This window comes from Bombina bombina, chromosome 3 (genome assembly GCF_027579735.1).
Source record: "Bombina bombina isolate aBomBom1 chromosome 3, aBomBom1.pri, whole genome shotgun sequence".
In the NCBI taxonomy this organism is placed as follows: domain Eukaryota; kingdom Metazoa; phylum Chordata; class Amphibia; order Anura; family Bombinatoridae; genus Bombina; species Bombina bombina.
Window position 1 is genome coordinate 1,000,925,989 of NC_069501.1, and position 25,597 is coordinate 1,000,951,585.

Here is a 25,597-nt window from a genome sequence, read left to right on the forward strand (position 1 = left end):
TCCCCAAATAGTTCCACTAAAAAGTTTATTTCCACATATCCTAATTTTTCTTGTAAAGATTGGGGCATAGATGTATCATGCAAAATTAGACCTAATGATAGTGTGCTAACAGTCTGTTACCAGAATATTTTGAGTAATTTTAAAGTTTGATCAAGTCTAAGATTTATTTTGTATGTATACATTTTTTTATATTTTTATATTTAAAATCTATTTTGTATCAAATATTGCCTCTATGGTCTTTGTATTTAAATCAAATATTTTAAATTTCTATTTTTATTTCTATTTTATATCTACACTGTAATTCTATGAATTTGGTCCGTCTTTAATAATTGTTCAGTATATCTGTAATATTTATGTATTTTAATATTGAGATAGTATCAATGATGAATTATACAGATACAATACTTACGATTATATATATTTCCCAAATAAATGATGCAGTTTTTCAAATTATTGATATCTCATTATGATAATGTTGCTTCACTATGGTTAGCGTTGTATTTGTTCTCTATTATGCACAGTGAGGTCTTTTATGTATAGAGCCAATCGAATAACATGCTTGGATATTTAAATCTTCTGTGCACCACCATCTGGAGCTTGACAAAGGCCCTGTACGGGCTGAAACGCGTTGCTCCGAAGTTTGTCCCTGTATGGCTTCCCTAGTCTGAAAGTTCACTGACACGCCAGCACGAAGTGTTCGCTAGCATGCCTGGGAAGTGATCACGCTTGTAACAGTATCAGCACAAACGAGTTGCCAACGAGAGCGGCTGAGTTGAACCTAATTCTAAGAACCTTTCTGGTGTAAGTAGAAGTGTACACCTTACGTTTGGTTCTTTGTCTATCTTGTTGATTGGAATCTTTCTGTATTCCAGCAACCGGGGTGCCCTCTACCTGTGGCATCAGCATGGGATCTTTTGTGTTTGAATATCCGTCGCCATCTGATCTTTTCCATTGTGTATTATATCTGAATTGTGTTTTTACGGGTTAAATAATTCTGTTTAGCCCCCTTATTGCTCCCTAAATCCGTGTGTACCGGCTCATCTCTCAGGTTACGTCTTCTTCTGAATGTCGGGATTGGTGGTTGCTTGAATTCATTAATATGAGGATGACACATTTGTAATATGGACAAATGTTTTTTCACAATCTTCATTATCTAATGACTATGATCACTATGATGAATTACCAAGATCACACGTTTATATTTTCTCTTTTTTTCTTGCTGCCGTGAGATATTAGAAGATTGTACATTAGTTAACTCACTCTGTACCAAATAATCATAACCTGTCTTTATATATTTATACCTATATTTGTATACATAATTATATATAGGTATAGATATATAAAGATATATAGGAATAACTATTTATAAATACTTAGAACATATTCTGCTATGTGCAGAACATTGGAATGTGAAATATTTACAGTAAATACACAGTGAAGGAAAAAGTTGTCATTGCAGTTGCTCTCATTAAAAAGTTCAGTTTATTCAGTCATCTTAAAAACCAGTACAAATATTTACAGTACATAACACTTTATTAAACAGGAATATGCTTTTACATGTTTTCATCTACTTGACTGCAAAGGCCTCCTATATATATATATATATATATATATATATATATATATATATATATATATATATATATATATATATATATATATATATATATATATATATACATAAATACATATGTACACACAACTAAACATATATATATATCTTGAGGGACTTCCATATTAAGAACGTCCCAACGATATAAATAATCCTGTTCTGCCGTAGCTGGTGTGCTATATTGAACAAGTGATCGCTGGACTTAATACTTATTGTTGTAAAGGAGGTAGGGAGGGTTCTTACAGTTATTAGTAAAATCATTTTTAAATTTGAGCAGATTAACAGCAAATTGGGTAGAGAGATAAAAAAAAATCAGATTGAGTCCTTTAAATAGGACCTTAAAGCATTTAAGAAAAAGAAATTTGTCAAGGTAAACAGGCATTATACTGAACACAGAGTATACAGATGGTTGACTGGACAGGCTGAGGGAGTTCCTAATTGGAGGAGAGGTAGGAAAAGTAAGAGAGATAACAGAGCTACTGAAGTGAATACTAGCAGTAGCAGTTGGAGTGAAGAGGAATTAAGATCAGGCATATCTTCACAAAAGCAGGTTTTTCGGGAACGTGGAACAGATCTAGACGCAGGAAGTGATTACCACTTATCTGAAACTGAGGAGTTGCTGTTGTCTAAGGGATTAAATGTTGTTCTATTTTACACACCTGGTGATTTGGAGATCGATATTTAAGTTTACAAAATGCAGAGACTTTTGATCATTAGAAAGAAATTTTGGGCCCCAGGGGATAGCGGCCCTGGGTTCAGACTCAAGAGTTCTAGGGTTTTTAGTAGCAATAATGCAAGCATTGCTACATTATGCAGCAGAGTTAAGGAGGACCTATTGAAAACACAGACAAAATGTTACTTTAATTTGTCAAAACCAGAGTTTGACTCCTTTACATCCCTGAGAGAGAATAATGATTGGGGGGCTGACAAGGGTGGGGGAATTGTGCTGCAAAATTATGACACATACCGGAAAGTAATTCTGAGTCAATTATCTGATGATTTAGTATATGATAAATTATCACGTGACCCCACCATTGAGATTAAGAGAGAAACTGATATATTAAAAGATACAGGCATTGAGGCAAAACACATTAATGAGAAAACTATGGAGATTTTTAAAACAAAAATACCCCATTAGTCCTATCCTATACTGCATCCCTAAGATACACAAGGATCCAATAGTCCCACCAGGACGTTAAATTGTTTCAGCCAGGGGGTCTATTATGCAGCCTATTGCAAAATTTGTAGACACATTTTTACAACCATGTATATGGGGATAATAGACGGTCATTAAGGACACAACCCACTTTTTACAAAGGCTAAATTAAATTACAGAGGTTACAGCTAGTTTGATTTTAGTAACACTAGATGTCTCAAGTCTTTACACTAGCATCCCCATCCAGGAAGGTATGGCCAGTGTATCTAATATTATTAAGAACAACAGTTAGTACAAGGGACCCTGTATCACATACTTGATTGATCTATTGGAATTATTTTAAGTTTGAAAAGTCTTTTTACAAGAAAGGAGTCGGCACAGCGATGGGCTGAAATGTGACCCCATCTCTGGCTAATATGTTTATGTATGAATATGAGAAGAAATGTATTTTGGGTGGTTATATTCAAGGTTACTGTCGTTATCTTGCTAATCTCTTTTTTATGTGGAAAGGGCCAATGGAATTACTAACTGGGTTCATCAATAAATTGAATTCAATACCATCCGAGATTAGGTTCACCATGAATATAAGTTACACACATATCAGTTATCTAGATGTAATGGTAGTGAAGCAGCATGGAAGATTGATTACAGATCTGTATGTGAAGGATACGTATAGGGATTCGTTGTTATTAGCTTCCAGTTTTCACCACAAATCATTATTGGAAAGTTAGCCAGTTAGCCAATTTTCAAGGATCAGGAGGATAGTCTCTGAGGATGAGTTGCTAAGGAATAGGGAACAAGAGATCATGAATAAGTTTTTGGATAGAGGCTAATCTGCTGAGTGTGAAAAGAAGGCCAGGGAGAGGAGTAAGGTGACGAAGAGTGCTGTAAGCCCTGATGAACCACCCTACAGTCTGTTTACACCAAGGTATAATCTAATTACCCAACAGAAAAAAACAGTCAATATATAAATATTGGGACATTTTATCAACAGGCAACTCCTTGAAGGGTGCCTTTAAGAATCGCCCTCTGGTGGGCTTGCTTCAGAAGAAGAAAAAGTCTGAAGGACCTCCTTGTATGGACTGACCCTGTGGATAGTTATGATGTGAAAGATTGGAACATTATCCCTGGGTGCCATAGGTCTAATGGTTGTGTTACCTGCAATAGTTTGATTGTGGTAATGGTCTTTTACATTATTAAATGCCCATGTGGGCTTACCTATGTTGGGAAAATGGAACACCCTCTGAAGGAGAGGATGGCGAATCATAGGTCAACCATTTGACAGGCCCTGAAGAAGGGTGAAAGTGAGCACCCGGTTGTGATGCATTTTGTCATTGAGAAGCACATTAATCAGGTGACCAAACCCCTAAAGGGGTGGATATGGTAACAAACTCCTACTACAGAAGGAAATTGAGTGGATCTACACATTGCAGACAATGGCACCTTGGGGTTTCAATAAACAAATTTGGTTGTCATGCTTCCAATCCGAGAGATGACTGTTCACTGCTACTTTATTATTATTTTTGATGCTTTGGTATATATTGTGATGTGTAGGATATACCATTCATACTCTTGGTCATCTTACTCATTATTACATGTGAGATATTCTGTTTTAAGGTTCAGTGTAGTCTATACAAAATTACAATTTAGATGATAGTTTGCTGAGGCAAAATTACTAAGCGATTCTTTTTTTTTCTTCCATATTTTAATTTTCACATACTAACTTGCAGAGGCCAGTTTCATGTGCAAGATTACATGTATTGATTTATATGTTAGGTTTCTGCTCCCGGCTTTGTTGACACTGAGCTCAGTGATTTGTTTAAGGTTGCTATGGTATCAGTATGAGCTGTTAGGGCTTCTGTATGGAATGTTTACTTCTGTTTCGTGACAATGGCATGGTGTTTTGGTTTAACGCTGTTGTTGTCTTATAATCTTTTCTAAATGAGAATTTGTGTGTGTGACACAGAGGGGGAGATTGCTGGCACTGATACAATCTGAAACAACTGATACAATCACATACCCTTTTGTTTTATGAGAAATTTCAGTATTGGCAAAACTGGAGGTTGCAGCCTGTCAGTTTCGGTTTTGTTGTGAAGTGTGTGGTGTTTTTTTTTGAGGGAACACAGGTATTTAAGGTGGGTGTTTTATTTATTACTATATACACTTGTGATTATATCCTTAAAAAAATTCCCAAGTGGGGGACCAAAATCTTGGAAACTGTGGTAACACGGTGATGATATAAATTGAAGAGAGTGGAATTAACTGACTGGGTGCAAGGTATCTATTTCTGTATATATATATACATACATATATATACACACACACACACACATACACACATATGTTTAACGGTAAAGCCCTTTGCTTGAGTCATTATAACTTTTGCATCCAATATTTATTTTGAACACTTTTTATTAGATGGTGTTATTATGAGTGCAACTGAGTGTAACTGTACTTTATAATGTATTTTTTATATGTTTTGTGAAACTTTTTTGTTTTGCAAAACAGTTAACCAGAGCGCTGAGGATGCAGTAATCATTCTATTATAAATTGCAATAGTGCTCAAGTGATCGCGTTTACTTTCAACTTGTAATACGAGCAGAAAACTCAATGTGCGCAAACACCCACAATAAACCCCTTATCACATTTGTGAGCAACTGTTAACGTAAAAGGTATTCAATAGTCCACACAAGCGTAAAATAGCATTCACAGGTCTGGCTAAAAGACAAGGTGACATCCTCTTCCTTCAAGAGACACATTTTAAGTGAACTAAAGTACCTAGAATCTTCCATCAAGACTTCACTAAACATTTCCCCAGTTGGGATTAGTATGTGTATGAAAATATGTTAGCATTTTCATACTCAAGAAGATTCCTATCCAAATTCAGAAAATAGAGAAAGATAAGGAGGATATTTGGGCTTGTTTGGCATCTTATATGGTAAACTAATAACATTAGAAAATGTATATGCACTCAACTCTAAACAATCAACCTTCGTTAAATATGAAGAAAATACCACAAGTACTTTAGCTAAAGGTGTTCTAGTACCAGGAGGAGATTTTAACGTACCTCTGAACCCTTACATTGAGAATTCTAATGTTAATATTGGAACTCCCCCAAAAGTTCTGAAATCCCTCTGGCAATCTCTAAGCTCTCTTAAACTACATGATGCGTGGATGCACATCTTTCCAGACACCAAGGACAACATCTTTTTCTCCCCCCCTACAGGCTATCATTCCAGAATAGATTACATTATGCTAGATCATTTAAAGGGACAGTCAACACCAGATTTGTTGTTGTTTTGAAAGCTATGTAATCAATTAATTACCCATTCCCCAGTTTTGTAAAACCAACATAGTTATAATAATACACATTTTTGTAAAAAATAATACACATTTTACATCTGTAATTACCTTGTATCTAAGCCTCTCCAGACTACCCCCTTATTTCAGTTCTTTTGACAAACTTGCATTTTAGTCAATCGGTGCTCACTCCTCAGTAAAGTCACGTGCATGAGCTCAATGTTATCTATATCAAACACATGAACTAATGCCCTCTAGTGGTTAAAAACAGTCAAAATGCATTTAGATCAGAGGCGGCCTTCAACGTCTAAGACATTAGCATATGAAGCTCTTAGGTTTAGCTTTCAACTAAGAATTACCAAGGGAACAAAGCAAAATTGGTGATAAAAGTAAATTGGAAAGTTGTTTAAAATTACATGCCCTATTTGAATCATGCAATTTTTTTTGGACTTGACTGTCCCTTTAACACTACACCTCCTGAAAGAGGCCCGGCATATTTAAACAACCTGGACAGATCATCATGCAGGTGTTTATACACTTGGCCCTCCATCCTCCTCAGGCCCTTCTTATGACATTTGGATGAAATGCTTCTTACAGACCCTCTTATTATTAACATATCGAAAACTCTGTCCAAGAGTTTTTCCAACTTAATTCCCAAGCAGATAACGCACCTAATATTTTATGGGAAATAACTGTTTAATCCGGGTAAAGTTAATAAAATTTGAAGGCTACAAAAATAAAAGGAATAGAGAGAAATACAATAGACTTGCAGATGAGCTACCTAGACTAGATTATGCCCACAAGCTGGCTTCGACAGATAGCACAATTCTATTAGCCCTCCAAAAGGCCAGAAGGAAAGTTAATGACTATCTTTCACTCACGGCACAGAAACAGGCTCCTCAAATGCAACAAAGATTAGGGTATTACATTAAAATCAGACTCCTCACAATTGCTGGTTTTGTGTGCTGCTAAATGCCTTTCTGCAGCATTGTCTTCTGTAATGGATTTACACATTGGGGCCGAATTATCAAGCTCCGAACGGAGATTGATGCCCCTGTTCAGAAACAGCAGTTATGAAGCAGCGGTCTAAAGACCGCTGCTCCATAACTGGTCCGCTGCCTCTGAGGCTGCGGGCTTTAATCTGCCCGATCCTATACGATCGGGCTAATTGACACCCCCTGCTAGCAAATCTACAAGGGGCAGCAGATTAATTGTGTAATGATAAATGCTGACAGTGTATGCTGTCGGCATTTATCAATGTGCGGCGGACATGATAGGCTACATCGTATCATGTCTACTCGTACTTTGATAAATTAACCCCATAGTGCAGGATTTGTCTGTGATAGCTTCAGACAGCCTTACACATGGGTAGATGCATGAATCATTGCTGTCTGCATCGTGCGCCTTGGAGTCCCTGCCAGTGAGTGTCTCATCTACTGTAGTCTACCCCTTTAGATCACTTACTAATTGTTGCCTGTGACCTACTTCATTGCATATCTTGTGTCATGATTGTTGGGGTCTGGCTGTGCTTTCCCAAATCTCTCATTGTATTTTCCATTGTGGTCAACCTTTATCTTACTTTTTTGGGACTATGTTACCTACTGTCCATTGTCTGTCTTTCTGCTACTACCATCCCTTTGTTGACAGATTACTTTGGATTACAGCCTTTCTACTGATTCTTCTCTTTCCATGATAATAGATTAGGTTGCAGTGAGTACATGGAGTCTCCTTGCAGATTTGTGAGAGCAAGTGCAGAGCCAGTATTGTGTATGCAGGCAGTAGCCTACATCTCCTGCACAAGAGTCCTGTTGTTCCTCGAGCCACTAAAGCTGTGATAGATAACAGCCTTTAGTTTCTCACTCATGGAAAAATACAGTTCTGTATACCTGCTCTGTCACTTTAGTGAAACAATGTTATTCCTATCTAATGCTATCACTGATTAATGCTATTTAACTATGTATCATTGCTAGGTCACTTTACTATTAACCTCTGATTATAATACTCTGCTCTGCCTCAGATCATATTATTGCATTATAAACAGTGTTACTACATTTAAAGGGATAGTAAAGTCTAAATTAAACTTTCATGATTCAGATAGGGCTTGTAATTTTAAACAACTTTCCATTTTACTTTTATCATCAAGTTTGCTTTGTTCATTTTGTATTCTTAGTTGAAAGCTAAACCTAGGTAGGCTCATATGCTAATTTCTAAGCCCTTGGAGGCCACCTTTTACTTTAATGCATTTGACAGGTTTTTGCACATGGAGTTATTTAAGAGTTAGCACTAATTGCCTGAAATGCAAGTCTGTCAAGAGATCTGAGATAAGGAGGCAGTCAGCAGAAGCTTAGATACAAGGTAATTATAGAGGTAAAAAAAAGTATATTTATTTTAAAGTGTTGGTCATGCAAAACTGGGGAATGGTAAATAAAGGGATTATCTATCTTTTTAAACAATAACATTTTTGGTGTTTACTATCCATTTAATAGAGACTGCTGGATTATATGCTCTCAAGAATCCTTTATAAACATTCTTCTGTGGGCACTATATTATGACTCCTCTCATTGCATTATAACTTCTAAACCAGTAAATTATACAGTAATTGCTTTATTATTCTAACTGAACAATCCCTGCCCTCTCACTGCATAATAATTACTTCAGCAATGTTTTATGATTATATACCATGCCTGCTGCATGCAATTATTGTTTAAATGTTATTGTATTTATTTATATATTCATTGGTACTATTAATATTGCTTATCTTCCTACCTTCAGAGAGGCCCCCAAAAAATTATATTGCAAGGTATGATGCAAGTGGCTAAAGACCAAGCAGGGGGACATTAGAATTCTGGAAGTTGTAAGCCCCACTGACTCCTTTATCACTTACTATAGACAATGAATACAAGATAAGGGAATGGGGACATGGTGAAGGGGCTCCTTAATATTCTTGTTCCCATGGGCCCCATAGGTTGTCAATCCACCACTGAACACCAGTGACAAAAGGTAGAAGAGCACAAGTAGTATACAGGGAAAACAAACAAAAAAGACGGAGATCTTCAGCCTCTATGGTTGACACCATTTTATTTGCCCATAATGCCATGCACACATGCCTGACCTCTCAGAAATGACCTCATCTGACCAAGGTATCAAGTAACACTGGAGTAAAGCCTTAGCACAGTTAAAAAAAGAGATAACAGAGTAGGAAGGATCCCAGGAAACACTTACCTGTTTAATGTGGCATTTTGGGAATTGATAAGTTCTTCTAATCTCATTGGTGAATATTATCCAGTGAGAGCAAAAATATCTGGTTAATGTATTACAAATGAAAAAAGTCCTTATTGTAATGGCTTTACTAGGTTTTTTTTTTTTTCTTCAATGTATTTGTATAATTTTCTTTATGTTTAGCATAAACAAATTTGCTTTACTAAAAGAAAAAACAGATATTAGTCTTTTAATAGATTTATTGATTTATGATATATACAGTTTTCAGCAATGTACATTTTTTTTCTTGTGCAAGAGCAAAAGTTAGCTTCAGCTGCACTTCCATGATAGTTGTGGGGCTTTGCACCAAATTGCCTGTTCACTAGGAGCTGAGTAATAGCTCTCTGACGTGTGAGTACTCATCCTTCTGATATACCTGTTATGTGCCTAACAGACTTCACTATTTTATTCTCTATTCCTTGAGAGGTTCCGTGAAAATCGTTAGAGACCTTATTCCTGTGTTACGCCTTCTCCTATTGAAGGTTCTTTGGGACAACAACTTTCTTGGACATTAATACATATCCTTATTGTTATAACCATGATAACATTTAAAATAATCATTTACATACATTTGTATAATGTACAATATGTAATTTTCTTATGTTACACTTCTGGGAGCATGTTTTAATTGCTGTAATGGTGTGATTATGAATCAGTATAAAACTAACCATTGTAAAAGGAGGGGTTACTTGTAGATGGAATCAATATTTAATTGAAATACACATGATTCTAATTTTTCTATGAAATACTTTATTTGTGGGTTTATTATGCTTTTCCAGCCACTTTTGGCGCACTAAGAGAGAGAATATAATCAGATAATACAGTAGGTAAGTATGAGACAGGGATATAGAACAGCTTGGCGTCCCATCCAGGAGCGTATCTTGTCCACGGATAAACAGCAGTCAGGGCATGTTCCATGCAGTTAGTGACCATGTGTAACTTAGGTACAGCAGATCCACATAAACTTTGTAGGGCTTTAACAGCTGTTTAGAATAAATGAAATCAAGTAAAAAAAACTATTTTAACTTTGATCACATCAATAATATGAAACATTAGTTTTGTTTACTGTAACAGATATGATATTATAAAAAGAAGCACAGGGCACCACCAGAATGTCTCTGCAATTTATCTTTGTATAGTTACCTATAATTTTTAAATTGAATACAAATGCTACTTTAATTAGATGTATTTCTATCATACTGGATGTTTACTTACCTTTGGAGCAGGGAAGTATTTGCCATTTGGGGTAATAGTTAGGAAGTTTGTCATGTATGCCCCTCTCTAGACTCCAGAAGCTATTAGTGCAATTTTATTTATGTGCGTGTAAGAAGGAAGATGCAACGATCAGCACAAAATGAGTATTAAATCACTGCTCTGCATGAGGCTAAGAGAACAAGATTTAGCACCATATTACAAGTAGCTGATAAAAGAAGTAAATATTTTACTGCTATATATGTGGCACAAAAAAGGCTATTAGGTTAGTTAAATACTTCTTTGGAAGTGACTGAGAAAACACCTCTATTAGGTTAAACATAAGGGACATTTATTGCTGTTTGGTGGAATTGAGTTCATAATTGCCCAGTTGTGATAAATATATATAAGGCAAATAGATTGCAAAACACACAAAAAAAAAGCATATAGATTTCTGTGTGTTCAGGGCAACTTAAAAACTAAAATAAGCCTCTTGGGCAGAATGACAGAGTACACTTTTCATAGCCTATATACTTTTGAACCAACTAGATACAATAGGTAAGTCTACTCACATTGCTGGTAATACTGTTCTCCATAGCTTTTCTTGATCTCAGGAGGAAGATTATTCCACAGCCTCTCCAAGTGCTTAAAATGAGGTTCATACAAAGCCATTGAAGTTCTGAAAGCACCTGGTTCTATAATGGACACTTTTACCCCAAAATTACACATTTCTCTTCTGTAGCAGAGAAGATGAAAATATTTAATTATAAAAGCAACAACTTCAAAAATAGGTTTATAGAATTTTAAAATCATTGATGAAAAAATATTTGCAAGTTATTAAAAAGGTAGCTCTTGGTGGTAGCTTAGCATGCATGATGTATATGGGCAGTATACAACACTAGAAAAGAAAGTTGTAAGTATAAAACACACAAATTACTTCATTAGGTAGAAAAAAAACAAAATAATATGGAACATCCTTGATTTCACAAAATTGTTTTCTTTCTCTCTCTCTATTATCTTTTATTTGCAATACACCCACAATCTGCAGTGCTCTATTGGGAATACAAAATACTAATCCCTGTTGGGTAATTCATCAGAATAGTAATGCTTCCTATGGCTTTTTACAGGTAATTTTACATTTTTCCAAACTAGTCCAAAACTTGGGTTACTGATATTCAAGTCCCTTCACTTTGCATAGAGATAATTATACTGCGGAATTGCAATCAATCGAAAATACTTTTAAAGTATATTGTTAGGGGCCGAATGATCAAATGTCTGTCGGACCTAATCCGACAGTGAGGATCAGGTCCGACAGATATCGCTGAATGCTGAGAGCAATACGCTCTCCGTATTCAGCATTGCATCAGCAGCTCACAAGAGCTGCTGGTGCTACGCCGCCCCCTGCAGACTCGCTGCCAATCGGCCACCAGCAGGGAGGTGTCAATCAACCTAATCGTACTCGATCCTGTTGAATTGTGGCAATTCCTGTTCGCCTCATCAGACCGCTGCTCCATAACTTGTGTTTCTGGTGAGTCTGAAGACTCGCCAGAAACACGGGCCTACAAGCTCCATTCGGAGCTTGATAAATGGGCCTCTTATTCTGTAAATAGCCAATAGCTAGCTAGTTAGGTATATTACAACTTGCATCCCATGTCTACTGTATATGAGACAGACTAGTCTGTTTGCAATATTGTCTCACACCTGAAGTTGGGGTATGCTGTTACCTGCCACAAAATGCTGGGACATCATTATTCTGCATATTATCACTCTGTTTATCAAACATTTTAATCCCATGCTCACATGAGCTGCAAAATATAAAATACAATTTTTAAAATTACACTGCAATTTGCTACTGGGCCAAGATGAGGCAAATTTATTGTGCAATCAGCTGATTTTTGTTCTCAAACTTCACTATATTATCTGAACATGAGGCCATTTGGTTCTTTGATCTCTCATTTGAAGCTGGAGTTTCCAGTTACAGGCCAGGGTCATGTTTTGAGCTAACATACTAGGGCTCTTTTAAGATGTTGCCCAGGGCGCCAGCGGCCCCATTATTAGATATAACTGCATAGGGCTGGAACACTGTTCCCTCTGGTGTAAAGCTTTTTTTCTACAAGCGCCCTTCTCCTTTGTTACTCTGCTGAACAACCGCTGTCTGCTGTAGCTGCTAGCAGTTTTAACCATGTGGCGGTTGTTCAGCAGAGTAAAAGCAAAAAAAAAGTGCAGGGTCTTGTGTGATACTTGTTAAGTCTGCATTGTAGACTGTTATAAGGTGATCCACTTTTATGATGCAAGGAAACAGAATGTAATGACTATGTACATGGTTGCTTGATATATACAGGCAAGTTTTTAGGGTTTAATCTATGGCACCAATGGTTTATTTCATACCTAGTGTTCTTTGAGAGCTATACAAGGGGAGGCGCTGTTTAAGATTTTGGAAAATTTTGAAATAGACTCTGAACTGGCACTAAAGTCACATGGAGCAGAGGAAAACAAACCAGCCAGTGGATAGAGACAGGGAGCTGTGTGCAGAGGGGGAAATTTACATTGGCCAAGTACCAGTGTGTGTTAAGGACAGTACAAAGAAGCTGTATATATTGGGGCATATAGATTCTGACAAAGATTTGGATGTGGACAGAGATGGCGAGAAATTACAATGGCTGCAAAGAGAGAAAGAGTAAGGTCCAGCACACAGTTGTCCCTTTATATATCATCTCTATATATAATCTCTAATTATAAATATACTGCAGTCTACACTTTATAAAAGGTATACTGTATATCATTTTTACACACCAACCACATATATATAATGCACAGTGCACCAACTATTTATTATTAAAAACAATTCCCTTTACTAATCAAGCCCTGGTGTATATATAAAAATGACATGCACCTATTTATACCTATGTATAAATCTAATAACTGAATAATAATATAGTTGTAGCATCCTAATCTATATTTATATTTGGAATGAGGTGGGTTGAGTTTATTTCTAATATTCAACCATTCTTTGTCCTACAAGAATTTGCTGTCTTTTAGGAAATTTTGTTAGCACAGAAGTGACTGTTGCACTGATGTCACACCATGCAGAAATAATTCATCCATCATTTTACAGTTTTTGTCACAATTTATAAGCTGCCCATATATGCGTATTTGGCTGTATTGTGAATAAACATTTTTTAACACCATGTGTCTGTGTCATTTGATAAAAAGGTGACCCATTTGTCTCCATCATTTATATTTAAAAAACAAAACAAAACAAAAAAAACAACAACAACTAATATATATTTTACATATAGGTGTGTGTGTGTCATGTGCCTGCATTTGTTAAAGGGAAAGAAAAGTAAATATTAAAAACCTTTCATGTCTCCATCATTTATATTTAAAAAACAAAACAAAAAAAAAAAAACAACAACAACTAATATATATTTTACATATAGGTGTGTGTGTGTCATGTGCCTGCATTTGTTAAAGGGAAAGAAAAGTAAATATTAAAAACCTTTCATGATTCAGATAGAACTTGCCATTTTAAAACAACTTAATTTTCACATTTGAACAAGAATATATACAAAGAAAATAAATTTGCTTTTAAATTTTAAAGGTTTACTAGCTAAATGATATGATATTACATGCATGTACCTACTTAGGGCCAGATTATGAGTAAAGCACAAACATTTGAGGGTGAGCGATGAGGGGTTTATCATGGGTGTTTGTGCTCCTCGGGCTTACCGCTGGTATTACAAGTTGAAAGTCAATGCGATGGATTGAGCACAATCACGATTTATGCTAGAATGATTACCGTGTCCTCAAAGCTCTTGTTTTGTGAAACAAAAAGTTGCACAAAACACATGAACATAAAATTCCAAAGTATAGTTACACTCATAACACTATTTAATATAAATTAATTTAAAAAAAATATTGCACACAAATGTTATAAGGGCTCAAACATATAAAGGTCTCAGGAAAAGGGCTTTAACATTGAGATTAGGGATGGGCAAATGTGCTGAAAGTATAATTTCTTTGGTAGAACAAATAGTCCAGTGGACATTTGTTTTGGATAACAGTGTTGATAAGAATGAAAATCCATTAAAATGTGTTCATTTGTTTCATTTTTAAATGTTCATAATTAAATCAAACATCAACATTTAAAATTTCGAATGTAACATTCAATTTAACAAATACTATTCAGAAGTTTAATAACTCATGCAGTAGGGACTTTAGTAAGTATATCAATTTGAATGTTTCTATTTCGAATATTGCATAATTCAAATATTAGATTTAAAGAGAGCTTTTGAAACACTATTACAAATCTATAGATTTGAATTTTTCAAATTTGAATATTGCATAAAAGGTCATTGAGTTTCTGGACTCCTGACAGACCCTTGCATCTTTCATCCAGTGCTGCAAAGGGATATAAAAAGATATCCAAGGAATTGAGAATGCAAATCAGCAGTGTTCAAACTCTAACCAAGAAGTGGAAAATAAGGCGTTCGGTTTGATAACATGTAGGGTTTATGGTTGTGGCCAAAAAGCTTAATTTTGGTCTCATCACTCCAAATGACTTTGTGCCAGAAGGTTTGAGGCTTGTCTCTGTGCTGTTTGGCATATTGTAAGCGGGATACTTTGTGGCATTTGCGTAGTAATGGCTTTCTTCAGGCGACCATGCAGCCCATCTTTCTTCAAGTGCCTCCTTATTGTGCATCTTGAAACAGCCACACCACATGTCCTGTATTTCACCTGAAGTTATTTATGGGTTTGTCTATGTATCCCGAACAATTTTCCTTGCAGTTGTGGCTGAAATTTTAGTTAGTCTACCTGACCGTGGTTTGGTTTCAACAGAACCCCTCATTTTCCACTTCTTTATTAGAGTTTGAACACTGCTGATTTGCATTCTCAATTCCTTTCACAAAGTAGAACTTTCCTGTAGTACATCAGTCTGATCCCGCCTATTACGGTCAGTCCAGTGCCAAAATACCAGGCAATTCCTATCCTCTAGTAGGGCACGTAGTAAGTATATCAATTTTAATGTTTCTATTTCGAATATTGCATAATTCAAATATTAGATTTAAAGAGATCTTTTCGAAACACTATTACAAATCTATAGATTTAAAGGGACAGTTTACTCAAAAAATGTCTCCCCTTTAATTTGTTATTTGTTCCCAATGATCCACTTTACCTGCTGGAGTGTATTGATTTAGTTTATTTAGCCTGTGGTATCCCCACCCATCCTCAAAGTTTTTGGCCTCAAGGCCAAGCTGTGTTAACACAGCTAGTAGAAGAAATTACACTCCCAGTGTAGTAGAAGTAGATAAGGTAATAAAATGTTAATTGTCAATATTCTCTACAAGTATTGGTGATTGGTTTATGGACAGATATAAGATAAAGAAGCAGGTAGATTTACACACTGTGATAAAGAAATGAGATCTGATTATACCTACAAGCACAACCCATTTTATTAGGTTGTGGCTAATTCATATACACAAATAAGCAAATCTGCAGCTGGTAAAAAAAAAAAGTAATTGTAAACACATTAAGGGAAAAACAATTTTTATAGTATACTGTCCCTTTAACACTATATTTTCTTTTGTCATTCTGAGATTTGTATATTGAAGAAGAAATATTAAACAAACAAAAAACAACAATATGCACCAAATTCATCACATAAAAACTATCGCGTAGATTTAGAGTTCCGCGGTAGCCATCAAAAGCAGCGTTAAGGGGTCCTAATGCTGCTTTTAGCCGCCCCCTGGTATTTAGAGTCAGGCAGGAAAGGGTCTAACTCTCACTTTCAAGCCGCGCCTTTTCCATACCGCAGATACCCTTACGCCAATTGCGTATCCTATCTTTTCAATGGGATCTTCCTAACGCCGGTATTTAGAGTCTTGGCTGAAGTGAGCAGTAGATCCTCTACCGACAAGACTTCAGCCTCAAAACAAAGTCAGTAGTTAAGAGCTTTCTGGGCTAACGCCGGTTTATAAAGCTCTTAACTACTGTGCTCTAAAGTACACTAACACCCATAAACTACCTATGTACCCCTAAACCAAGGTCCCTCCACATCGCCGCCACTATAATACATTTTTTTAACCCCTAATCTGCCGACCGCACACCGCCGCCACCTACATTATCCCTATGAACCCCTAATCTGCTGCCCCTAATATCCCCGACACCTACATAATATTTATTAACCCCTAATCTGCCCCCCCAACGTCGCCGCTACCTAACTACACTTATTAACCCCTAATCTGTCGACCCGACCTCGCCGCTACTCTAATAAATGTATTAACCCCTAAACCGCCGCACTCCTGCCTTACAAACACTATAATAAATTGTATTAACCCCTAATCTGCCCTCCCTAACATCGCCACCACCTAACTTCAAGTATTAAACCCTAATCTGCTGACCGGACCTCGCCGCTACTCTAATAAATGTATTAACCCCTAAAGCTAAGTCTAACCCTAACCCCCCCCTAAATTAAATATAATTTTAATCAAACTAAATAAATTAATTATTAATAAAGTATTCCTATTTAAAACTAAATACTTACCTGTAAAATAAAATCTAATATAGCTACAATATAACAAATAATTATATTGTAGCTATTTTAGGATTTATATTTATTTTACAGGCAACTTTGTATTTATTTTAACTAGGTACAATAGTTATTAAATAGTTATTTACTATTTAATAGCTAAATAGTTAAAATAATTACAAAATTACCTGTAAAATAAATCTTAACCCAAGTTACAATTAAACCTAACACTACACTATCAATAAATTAATTAATTAAATAAATTACCTACAATTAAATAAACTAAACTAAATTACAAAAAATAAAAAAAGATTACAAGAATATTAGGCTAATTACACCTACTCTAAGCCCCCTAATAAAATAAAAAAGCCCCCCAAAATAATAAAGGTCCCTACCCTATTCTAAATTAAAAAGTAACCACTACCCCCCCTGAAGATCACCCTACCTTGAGCCATATTCACCCAGCCGGGCACCGATGGACCAAAAGAGGACATCCGAAGCAGCAGAAGTCTTCATCCTATCCGGGCAGAAGAGGACATCCGGACTGGCAGACATCTTCATCCAAGCGGCATCTTCTATCTTCATCCATCCGACGAGGAACGGCTCCATCTTTAAAACCTCCGGCGTGGAACATACTTCTTCCCCGATGACTAGACGACGAATGACGGTTCCTTTAAATGACACCATCCAAGATGGCGTCCCTCGAGTTCCGATTGGCTGATAGGATTCTATCAGCCAATCGGAATTAAGGTAGGAAAAATCCGATTGGCTGATTAAATCAGCCAGATTGAGCTTGCATTCTATTGGCTGTTCCGATCAGCCAATAGAATGCAAGCTCAATCTGATTGGCTGATTGGATCCCTTAAAGAGCTTATCGACTTGTGTGTTCTTTTTTATTACTGTTTCAATGAAAACCAACATGAGCAGGAGAGGCCTAGCAGGGCATCTCATTCCAATATCCATCTGGCACCTCATTTTTTCTGCCTCTTCCTGGACCTGTGTCTACTGTCCAGCCAGTACCAGAAGTACTTATGGAGGTTATCAATCTCCAACTGCCTAAAGCTGAAACGTTTAGAAAGTGCTCCTTTGGCCTCTGCCTATATTGTGGCCTTGAGAGTCACTTACTTTCTACTTGTTCCACTCGTCCAGTAAAAAGGTCTAACCTGAGTGAGGAACATATTGTGCTTTTTCTCATTGCAACAGCTGCAAGTCCATTCAACCTGCGTTTCCCTGGTTAGTTAGGGTTGCCAGGTGTCCGGTATTAGACTGGACTGTCCGGTATTTCAGGTTACTGCCCGGTAATATTATTTCCAAAAAAACGGACATAGGTAGCTAAGATGCTTTTTGAATTTTTTTTACTTTTTTTTTTTTACTTCCCTGGCCAGCCGCCAGAGTCCAGGACTCATCTGGCTATACCCTACCAACCAAACTGACCTACCCAGTAACCCAGGCTCCCCCAGCCCGTGTCAATTAAGTTCCACCTCCAGCACCAAGTTCTAGCCCTAGTCTCAGTCTCAGCTGTAGCGGCTGCAGGCTGCAGTATGAGAACTCCACACTTACATACTGATGTGCCTGTGCCGAGCGATGAGACTGATGGACGTACATGACGTCACGACTGCAAGAAGACCCATGGATGTGCTGTCTACACATGCTGTCTGTTGTGTGGGGTGTTTCCACGGGCGGTACACGGAATCTGGAGTGCAGAGCAGATCAGAGACAGGCAGATGTGAAAAGAGAGGTGCCTTTCCTCAGAGGTACACCAGGATTTTATATATATTTCATAAAACAAAGACATAACCATTCCTAATACTCAGATTGTAAGGACTCTTCATGTCAGGATATATCAGTTCACCTTATCACTTACACTACCTGTTCTTTCAACTTGTAATACCACCTTAACTTTCAAGTCCAACCCCCCTACTCTATTTAACCTGTGCTCTGACATCAGACAGGTGCTTAGTTATTGAGTTACAGTTACTGAGCCTGTGAATTGCTCGCTATCTTGTGAATTATACATTCAGATTATTCTCCACTTTCTACTCCAATTATCTTTGTGGTGTCTCATTACTCTGAATTGAGTTCCTCTGTTTGTCTGAACTTAAGCCTGTCTGCTCGTATTTCATTAGACTTATCGGACTACATTTACCCCTGTGAGATCCGTTATGAAGATACAGCCAGCTTGGTTGTTTGTTTACAAGCGCTTCTGGCGACGTCACCCGAGCTGCTCTGGAGTTCCGTTCACCTCCGCTGTCACTCAATCCACAGCTGACTGTTCCCACAGCAGATGGAGTCACTTGAGAGCAACACAGAAGAATCACTCTGCTCAGTTGTAACGGGTTCTTAACAGCTGATCCCTATCACAGCTAACGGAGTCGTATCAATTCACACTGTAACAGTGGTAAGACGTTGTTTGTTACTACTGCTAATTGGAACTCTCCTTGATACATTTGTTTGCTGGAACTGTTTGTGACATATTAACTGTTCCCTATCCGGTCTGGTTACATCAGCTAAACAAAAACTATATGAGATTTCAGGTTTTCATACCTGCACCTCTCACATTGTTCTGCATAATTAATTCACTTTATGCCGTTAAAGCTCATCTTCCCATAAAATAAGCTAGAGCTGAGTGGCACATTCATTTTAGATCTGCAGTTGAAGATCCACTATATCAAAATACATACTGTTGTATTTGTGAATCATTACAGAATAACTAAGCCTATATATAAATGGATCCAGCGGATCTGCCACAAATTGTTTATGGACTTTCAAAAAGGGTAGACCAATTAGGTCAGGCTTTAAGTAATCTTCAAGTAGAGAATGAGACTAAGGAAAGTTATTAAAGATTCTATAACCACTAAGGTGGCACCTCCTGAAAGCTTCCCGGAACCTCAGATCTCCTCTCCTGATCTCTTCTCTGGGGATAGACGTGTTTATCGTCAGTTCAGGAATGCCCGTCTACTCACTTTCACTTTGAAGCCAAAGAAAGACTTTCCCTACTGATAAGATAAATGTGCTGACAATAATTGTGTACCTTAGAGGAGAACTAAGAATATGGGTTGATTCATTCTATGAAACAAATAACCCTATTATTACTTCTCTAAATGACTTCCTTGGAGTGATGGATGAACTGTATTTGGATACCAACTCACAGTTAACTGCTGAGACTAAGATGAGGGCTTTGAGACAGGGCACCAAATCTGTTGAGGTGTACATCACCGAGTTTAAGCAGTTTGCCACCGATTCCCAATGGAATAGGATAGCACTCAAAAATCAATTTAGGCTAGGACTCTCCAACCAGGTAAAAGATGAGTTAGCTTGAGTGGAGCTACCCAATATATTAGAAGACTTGATGAGACTGTCTATTCAAATAGACAGGAGACTTAGGGAGAGAAAAAGTGAACGCCACTGTACAGAAGTTACTCACAAAAAACCTACTGCTCCCACTCAGATGGTTAACACTGGAGCTGCTACCCAAGAACCTATGGAGATAGGAATGTTGAGAGGTCCGTTGACCTTGGAAGAGAAACAGAGAAGAAAAGCCCAGGCCTTATGCCTATACTGTGCCAACCCAGCACATACTGTAAGAGATTGCCCCATACTGCAGAGGAATAAGAAGAGTAAGTATATTATGACCAATACTTCTCTTCATATGCAGGATAAACCTATTTATTGTACCATCTCTCTCTCTCTTTGCAGTGGTACCATAAGCAATTGACTACTGAGGTGATTGTCGACACTGGAGCCTACAGGAATTATATTGATTTAGAGCTTGTTAAAAATAATAAAGTACCACTTGAAAAGAAATCTGTACCTGTGTCCATCCGTGTTGTTGATGGGACTTATATATCTAGTGGTCCTATAACGCATCACACAATTCCCATATTAGTTACTACTCAAGACAACCATCATGAGTTTGTACATTTTGATGTACTCCCTTCCCCACTCTTCCCTGTAGTCCTAGCAATGCAGTGGATAAGACTACATGAACCTACCATAGATTGGAAAACTTTAACACTCACCTTAAATTCTTCATACTGTCGTAAGCTCTGTTATGATACCTCCCATACGTTGCACTTCACAGAAGAAACTCCTTCTATGCCCACAGTATATTCAGAGTTCATAGAAGTCTTTAGTAAATGGGAGGTTGAGAACCTGCCCCCTCATCGAAGTTACGACTGTCCTATTGATCTAAAACCAGGTTCCACTGTCCCATATGGACATATTTACCCTTTAAGTCAGCCTGAATTGACCCACTTAAAGTCCTATTTGGACGAGAATCTGAAGAAGGGGTTTATCAGACCCTCCATCTCACCTGCTGGAGCAGGCATGTTCTTTGTTAAGAACAAAGACCAGACCCTACGCCCAATAATTGATTATAGGGAGCATAATAAAATTACTGTGAAAAACAGATACCCACTCCCGTTAATCCCCGAACTCATTGAGCGATTACATCAAGCTAAAATTTACACCAAATTGGACCTCAGGGGGGCTTACAACCTGATACGCATAAGAGAGGGAGATGAGTGGTAAACTGCATTTAGAACAAGATATGGGCTGTACGAATATTTGGTCATGCCGTTTGGCTTATGTAATGCCCCAGCAACATTTCAGCATTTTATTAATGATGTTTTTAGGGATCTTCTAGATATATGTCTTGTAGTCTATTTAGACAACATTCTGATTTATTCCCAAAACATTGAAGACCATATCAGACATGTTAGTTGGGTGCTATCAAGATTACAAGTGCATCAATTGTATGCTAAGACAGAGAAATGTCTTTTCCATACAGACAAAATCTCTTTCTTGGGTTACACCATCTCCCCAGATGGCAAACAAATGCAAGAAAACAAAGTAGAAGCAGTTAAGGATTGGCCAACTCCTAACCATAAAGAACTACAACGTTTCCTTGGCTTTAGTAATTAATACAGGAAATTTATCAAAGGGTATTCTGCTATAGCTAAACCCTTAACTGCTCTTACAGGCTGTACAACTCCTTTCCAGTGGAATCCAAGGGTGGCTCAAGCATTCGAGAATCTAAAAACTTCATTCACCTCTGCTCCAATACTTCGCCATCCCGATCCAGATCTGCAATAATTACTAGAAGTGGACTCTTCGGATTACGCTTTGGGATCAGTCCTTTCTCAGAGAGAAAGCCTAACTCATCCATTACATCCTGTAGCTTTCTATTCTAAAGTTATGTCTCCTCCGGAGATAAATTACCCAATAGGTTAAAAGGAGTTATCTATCAAAAGATCGTTTGAACACTGGAGGCATCTCTTGGAAGGAACACAATTACCCATTATAGTCTACACAGATCACAAAAACTTGGAATTTCTGCAAAGGAATAAGACTCTTTCAGCCAGGCAGGTACGCTGGACTCTTTACTTCAGTAGATTCCATTTTCAGATAGTGTATAGACCTGACTCAAAAAACGGCAAGGCTGATGCCTTATCCCGAAAAGACCCTAAACTGGCATATGACCTAAACCCTAAGGTAATAATACCTCATGACAAATTTCTTGGCATAACCTCGGATTTATCTACTAATTTCCAAAAGGCCCTACTCGAAGACCAGAATACTACAAACGACTTTCATACCGGTCTGGACGGACTTAGCTATAAGAAAGACAAGATATATGTACCGGAGACCTTAAGATCACAGATAATCAGGGAACATCATGACTCACCCCTCTCAGGACATCCTAGTACTTCAAGAACAAAGGATTTGTTAGGAAAGGGTTACTGGTGGCCGAAGATGATCACTGATATTCGTAATTACATACAAAGATGTACCATCTGTACTACCTCAAAATCTGAGAAGAAACCCCCTTATGGGTTGTTAATGCCCATACAGGTGCTGGATAGACCTTGGACCCACTTGGGTATGGATTTTGTTGTGGAATTGCCACTCTCCTTGGGTATGAATACCATATTGGTAGTTATAGATCTATTTACGAAAATGGCTCATTTCATACCGCATCATAAACTTCCAACCTCCGCAGCAACAGCCCAATTATTTATAGATCATGTTTTGAAGTTCCATGGTATTCCCTCCATCCTCACCACAGATAGAGGGAGTCCTTTACCTGCAGGTTTTTGAGGAATCTATGTCAGAAGTTACAAATTAACCATCGGTACACTACAGCTTACCACCCTCAGACGAATGGGCAATAAGAGTGCTTGAATCAGTGGCAGTATTTAAGATGCTACTGTGCTTATCACCAAGAAGACTGGATGATTATTTTTTTTATCTATGGCTGAATTAATCTACAACAACTCTCTCAACTCTTCGTCTAAAATGTCACCATTTTTCGCCAATTATGCTTTTCATCCTAAAATGAAGTTCTTCATGACTGACACCTCTCCTAGTCCAAATGTTGACAATCTGGCTGATAGATTAACAGAAAATTTCCAGCTTCTCCGGAAACATCTACAAACCGCTTAAAAGCACCCAGAAAAAAAATATTACGATCTCAGAAGGAGGTCACCACCTCAGTATGCTATTGTTGACCGGGTCTGGCTTTCAACCAAGAATTTGAAGTTGCAAATTCCTAGCAAATAGCTAGCCAGTTTATTCATAGGACCTTTTCAGATCACACGTATCATCAACCAGAACGCAGTTGCCCTTCAGCTTCCTTCATCTTTGGCCATTCATTCCACGTTTCATGTTTCCTTAATGAAACCTGCTAATGCCTCCAGCACGCAGGTATTACCCCCTAAGCCTCAAATCCAGGATTCTGAAGATTACAAAGTAAAGGAATTACTGGACTCTCGAGTCTATAAAGGTGAGCTTCAATACCTCGTCTGTTGGAAGGTATACCCCCCGGATGAGGATACCTGGGAACCCTTGTCCCATGTGAACGCTCTGAGACTTTTTACCCAGTTCCACAGGAGGAACCCCCATTGCCCCAGGCTACAAGCCTTGGAACGGTTTGCCTGAAGGGGGAGTCATGTCAGGATATATCAGTCCACCTTATCACTTACACTACCTGTTCTTTCAACTTGTAATACCACCTTAACTTTCAAGTCCAACCCCCCTACTCTATTTAAGCTGTGCTCTGATGTCAGACAGGTGCTTAGTTATTGAGTTACAGTTACTGAGCCTGTCAATTGCTCGCTATCTTGTGAATTATACATTCGGATTATTCTCCACTTTCTACTCCAATAATCTTTGTGGTGTCTCATTACTCTGAATTGAGTTCCTCAGTTTGTCTGAACTTAATCCTGTCTGCTCGTATTTCATTGGACATCGGACTACATTTACCCTCTGTGAGATCCGTTATCAAGATACAGCCAGCTTGGTTGTTTGTTTACAAGCGCTTCTGGTGACGTCACCCACGCTGCTCTGGAGTTCCATTCACCTCTGCTGTCACTCAGTCCACAGCTGACTGTTCCCACAGCAGATGGAGTCACTTCAGAGCAACACAGGAGAATCACTCTGCTCAGTTGTAACGGGTTCTTAACAGCTGATCCCTATCACAGCTCACAGAGTCGTATTAATTCACACTGTAACAGTGGTAAGACATTGTTTGTTACTGCTGCTAATTGGAACTCTCCTTGATACATTTATTTGCTGGAACTGTTTGTGACATATTAACTGTTCCCTATCCGGTCTGGTTACATCAGCTAGACAAAAACTATATAAGATTGCTTCAGGTTTTCATACCTGCACCTCTCACATTGTTTTGCATAATTAATTCACTTTATGCCGTTAAGCTTATCTTCCCATAATATAAGCTAGAGCTGAGTGGCACATTCATTTAAGATCTGCAGTTTAAGATCCACTATATCAAAATACATACTGTTGCATTCGTGAATCATTATACTTCATGATACAGAGAAATACTAGGGTCACTTATTCTAATATATAAACCCACAAAAACACAAGTGTCACTCAATGCTTCAAATTAAATACAGTAGAGACATTCCAATAACTCTAAAAAACTTCCAATAACAACTGAGACACTGTGAATGCATAGCACTTGTAATGCAAAGTCAGCAGCAAGACTTTCTTCCAATACAGCAAATAGAAGTTCTAGAATATAGAAGCAAAATGATATTGGGCATTTTATGCAGAAAACCACAATAGACACACTTTCTATTATATACACCAACAGCAAATACCCTTCATAAAACAAAAATACTCTGGCACCATCTGTGTAATAATACTGAGAGGAACATATAGTATTTAATGCAGAGATATACAAGGGAGCTTCCCCTATAGAGGCACTAGGCATAATTACTAGTACTAATGCATGGACAAATCCCCAATCAGACAGAGAGACTGCAGTTACACTTATATCTTAAATTATGATGAGGGGCAAATATCCCTCAAAGAGAGATGCTGGAGTCACAACCCCTCTTTATCTAAAGCAGTGATTTCTATAGAGGATGGCTAACAAACTAGTAGATTACAGCACCTGGTAGTGTTAGAGTAAATGAGGTGATGTGTAAAGCTCAGTGTGTCATTTCATTTAAAATAACAGATATACAAGACAGTGGTGTCACAGAGCAAAACACATTAACTTACACTCCTCTGAAGAGAGACACCA

At 37.6% G+C, this 25,597-nt stretch overlaps 1 protein-coding gene across 1 annotated transcript in view; it reads right to left on the reverse strand.

The window, feature by feature from the left end:
• Positions 1-9,508: 9,508 nt before the first annotated feature.
• Positions 9,509-25,597, reverse strand: part of LOC128654304 (retinol dehydrogenase 7) — a 45,190-nt gene continuing 29,101 nt past the window's right edge. Inside the window, exons 4-5 of the mRNA XM_053708165.1 lie at positions 11,090-11,253; positions 9,509-10,309 (exon numbers count right to left, since the gene is read on the reverse strand). Coding sequence (XP_053564140.1) covers positions 10,092-10,309; positions 11,090-11,253 — 382 coding nt within the window. The 3' untranslated portion in view covers positions 9,509-10,091. The remainder of the gene's footprint in view (positions 10,310-11,089; positions 11,254-25,597) is intronic.